This window comes from Silurus meridionalis, chromosome 12 (genome assembly GCF_014805685.1).
Source record: "Silurus meridionalis isolate SWU-2019-XX chromosome 12, ASM1480568v1, whole genome shotgun sequence".
Classification (NCBI taxonomy): domain Eukaryota; kingdom Metazoa; phylum Chordata; class Actinopteri; order Siluriformes; family Siluridae; genus Silurus; species Silurus meridionalis.
The window spans coordinates 7,073,578-7,078,199 of NC_060895.1; the positions used below are offsets into that span (position 1 = coordinate 7,073,578).

The window sequence follows — 4,622 nt, forward strand, 5'->3', positions numbered from 1 at the left end:
AAAAATCCTGTTGTGTTATAAATATGTAAACAAAACGTGTAATCAATATATAAGTCAGTTAAGCAACATGTTGTAAAAGTCTCACCATTAAAGCACAGTATGTGATCCAATAGTGGCATTATGAGACTTATATGACACAACCATCTAAAGAGTTGGATCATAGACAACTGAGTAAATACCTGAAATGACACTGTAGATAGAGAATGTCCTTCCCTTTTGTTCAATAATGGCTATGGTCCAACTAAATTTAATTAGCAGTACAGTCTCTTGTCCTTTTGTTGTAGACAGCTGGGACCGGACCTGACCTGACGTGGCATTTGGTAGCCAATATAAGCTACAATGAGGTCCATGAATAAAATGATTCTAACCCAGCCATTAGGGTTGCACAAGCCAGTGCACTCTTAGTGCCAGTCCGAAGCCCGGATAAATGAGGAGGGTTACATTAGGAAGGGCATCCAGCGTAAAACATGTGGCAAATGAAATATGCAAATCACAAATCAGAATTAGATCTCGATTGGTCGAGGCCCGGGTTACCAACGGCCAACAGAGTACCGGTGGAAACTGGGCTACTGTTGGCCAAAGGAGGAGAAAGAGAGGAGGAAGAAGTCTACAGAGACAGCAGGAAAAGGAGAAGTGTAGGAGAGTGGAGGTTAGGGCGGGCACTTTAAATTTTGGTACTATGACTGATAAAGGGAGAGAGATAGCTGATATGAATAAGAAGAGAAAGGTAGACATGTTGTGTGTTCGGGAGACCAAGTGAAAGGGAAGTAAGAAAAAAAGCATTTTACTGCATGTCAGACTCTGTATGTATGTGTATGTGACAAATAAAATGTTATTTGGTTTCGATTCGTTTTGATTTGACTGCGCATGTAGGACGTTTTGGAGACAAGGTGAGGTAAGATGGTTTGGACATGTGCAGAGGAGGGACATGGGGTATATCGTTAGGAGAATGCTGAGGATGGAGCCACCAGGGAGGAGGAAAAGAGGAAGGCCAAGGAGGAGGTTTATGGATGTGGTGAGGGAAGACATGCAGGTAGTTGGTTTGAAAGAGGCAGATGTAGAGGACAGGGGGGAATGGAGACGGATGATCCGCTGTGGTGACCCCATCAGGAGAAGCCGAAAGAAGAAGAAGATTCAAATGATTCTAGAAAATGGCAAGATAATTGCAAATAATGATTGCAATAATGGTCTTTACAGAAAAGTCAGTGATAAAGCGATCATATGCTGTTTTCAAGAGCAAAAATATAGTGACTATATAACAACATGCAAATCATTTATTTCCTATAAGGATCTAAAGGTCAAAATGAAATGGTCTTGTATGTGTGCGATTTTGTGTATAATGTGTGATTTCTTTTACATAAAAATCATACAAAACAATTTACATCATAACTTGAAACTATGACCTATACGTGAAAAAAATATGACCTATATGTGAAAACATTTCAATTATTTTAAAAGTAGTAATGTTTCATTTTTCTTAAAAATTTGTGATTGACATAAGTATTAATATTTATTCACAGATTGCAACACAATAAATTCACTTCATCAGTCTTCGCTATGTACTATGTGCTCTTGTGATTGTTAACCTGCACAGTTCAATAAGAGTAAGGGATAAAAACACAAAACTGGATTAATGTTTCAAATATTGAAAGAGTTGGAAATATGATCTACAAGTACAATGTGCATTGTATAGTGTGACAAATGAAGAAAAAGGCACATAAATGGTGGGCGAAACCACAACCTGGTAATATATTACAGGAGGAAACGCTCTTATTTTCCCCAGGACAGTTGTCAGAAGATATTACATGTAAGAAAACCAGAATTCATTCATTTCAAAAACAATTTTTGATTAAAAAAACCCTCTACTTAAAATCCTGTTGTGTTATAAATATGTAAATACAATTTTTAATCAAAGTATAAGTCAGTTAAGCAACATGTTGTAAAAGTCTCACCATTTAAGCACAGTATGTGATACAATAGTGGCATTATGAGACTTACAGGTTACTACCATTCAAAGAGGTGAATCATAGACACCTGAGTAAATACCTGAGATGACACTGTAGATAGACAATGTCCTTCCCTTTTGTTTAATGATGGCTATGGTCCAATTTAATTTAAACTGCAGTACATTGAAGCAGAGTCTCTTGTTCTTTTGTTGTAGACAGCTGGGAACCTGACATTGCAATCGGTAGCCAATATAAGCTACAATAAGGTCCATATATATTTTCACTTTTGGAAATGTATTGTTATTTTAGTTGTCTACAAACATATATTGAAGTTGAACTTCAATACTACTACCTTTATTACTACTACCTTTTTGGTGCAAGTGGACATTTGTCTCATCTGTCCATGCATGTTTCAGAAATGTACAGGCTTTTAAAGATTGAAATGATTCCTGAAAATAGATATAACCAAATGATTTAACCAAGATGAATTTTGATGAATTTTGATGAATTTTGTAATAGTTAATCTAAACACATATATAAATAAACTTAAACAATGTTATGCATGATACATATTAATATTAGCATTTTAATATCTTATATTTGGTCTTATAGGCACTAAAAGTGGGCAGGAACATAAAAACTTATAAAAGGTGTTCCAGCATATGACACACGCACACAAACACACACACATGCAGACAGAGCAGTAAATCAAAGAATCAGCAAGATGGCCTTCAAAGTTGCAACTCTCGTGTCTACAGTTATGCTGATATATTTCGTGGCTCCCCTGGTCTTCACTTCAGGTAAGAAATTCAATACTATATGTTCTACCTATATGTGTTATCATAAGAACTAAGAACTAATTTGAGATCTAAATGGTACAGATGTCTAACTTTTGATTGTGATAGATCTCTATACCTGTGTAGTTTGTATTAAAGTGAAAATGTTAAGTTAGAAAATAAATGGGGTTTTGTGGGTCCTTTGGAATCAGCATAATATCAGATTTCAAATGAAGGGATTTTCACCAAACCTTCTGTTTACAGATCTCCCACAGCCCAATAGTATTTCACTGATGGTTTACAACTCAATCACTAACAAGAAGAATTTAACTTTCACCACTGACATTGCATACAGAGGAATCTTACTAGGTGCTATGAGAAAGATCCAAGCAGCCACGAATAAGTTCAGGCAAGTTAAGTAAAACAGTGTTGGGTATTTTTACTTGTAAATGGCTGGTGGTGTTTTTTTTTACAATTGTTGAATATGACACAATTGAATAGACATTTTAGATATGAGGGATGCAAGATTTTATTTTTAATTGTACTGAAAAAAAATTCTCCTTTGCTAATTGTACTCTTTACTACTTCATTTCTGCATAGATTCACCATAAAAGAGGATCCAAACTATGGTCCATTCCTTGTGAGCGTGAACGGACTGGCAGGAAATTCAACTGACCATACATACTGGCAGCTTCTTGTCAAACTAAGTAATGGCACCCTAATAATTCCTGATGTCGGTAAGTACTGATTTAATATAATAGATTTTTTTTAAATTAAAATACATGCAATATGTGAGTATTATATAACTTTACTCTTTTTCAACTCATTTAGGTGTTGGATGTTACATACCAAACCCGCAAGACACAGTTATCCTTAAATTCACCAAATGGTAACACAGTGATGGTTTAATGATGCTGTAATCAGGCTGGGGTCTTTTGAAATTCACAATACATTAGGGTAAATTTACATGAACTATATTTGTATGATTCTTCCTTAACAAAACAAGAATATGTTAAAATCTTTTGCCTCATGTCATCATTTTAAACCCTCCAAGTAAGTTTTTGTTTTTACAAACCTTTACAATAGGAGTTTTGGGGATGTCTTTAGGAAATTCTTTACTTTAGATTTATATTAACCCTATTATACAAGATCTTTTTTGACTAACTTGGCTAAAATATTTCTTAACAAGGGTCTATTTGGATATGCTTTATTTCACCATTTACTCATAACTTGATGTTTTTATGCCTGTAGTTGTTTTAGACAACATCATAGTTCACCTTTATCTAGGCTAAAACACAGCCTTATGAAAACAAGAAAATAGTCAAGAAGCCAGTTATACCAGGCAATGTGAGAAATGAAAATAAAACCAATAATGTCAATCAAATGATGGGTACATAAGCAAATGTTTAATATACATTAACTTTTGTATACACTGATAATAAATCTTCTGCAACATTAACGAGACTATCCTATTTCCTTATAATAAACTTGTCCTAATGATGTATCCATGACATGCTATTGTGATTTCAATGGCTGAGCAGTGCAATTAGCCTTAAACTTTCTCCCACATACTATTAAACATCTAATTGTTATGAATCTAATTTCATGTGAAATAATTTGTTGTTAAAACAATTAAAAGTTTATATTTTCCCATTTGGAAAATTGGGAACATTCATTTTACAGGAATGTTATTGCAGGTCATCAGAACTCAACAATGCTACGAATGGACAGAAAACAGCTCATAAGTTTGTGAAAATAAATGAAACCTTTCAAAGGCAACAATTTTAAGCACATCAATTCATACCATTGTAATAAAAGTAGACATCAGCCATAATGTGATTTAATACTAGATCAATTCTAAAGAGTGATCTTACATTAAAACATTTACATAAACGTATTA

The 4,622-nt window shown here is 34.2% G+C and overlaps 1 protein-coding gene across 1 annotated transcript; it reads left to right on the top strand.

The window, feature by feature from the left end:
* Positions 1-2,593: 2,593 nt before the first annotated feature.
* Positions 2,594-4,181, top strand: LOC124394926 (transcobalamin-1-like). Its single transcript, XM_046863420.1, has 4 exons — positions 2,594-2,746; positions 2,987-3,131; positions 3,323-3,459; positions 3,554-4,181. Exons 1-4 carry the CDS (start codon positions 2,671-2,673, stop codon positions 3,613-3,615), a joined length of 420 nt encoding a protein of 139 aa, XP_046719376.1. The 5' UTR covers positions 2,594-2,670; the 3' UTR covers positions 3,616-4,181.
* The last annotated feature ends 441 nt before the right edge of the window (positions 4,182-4,622 follow it).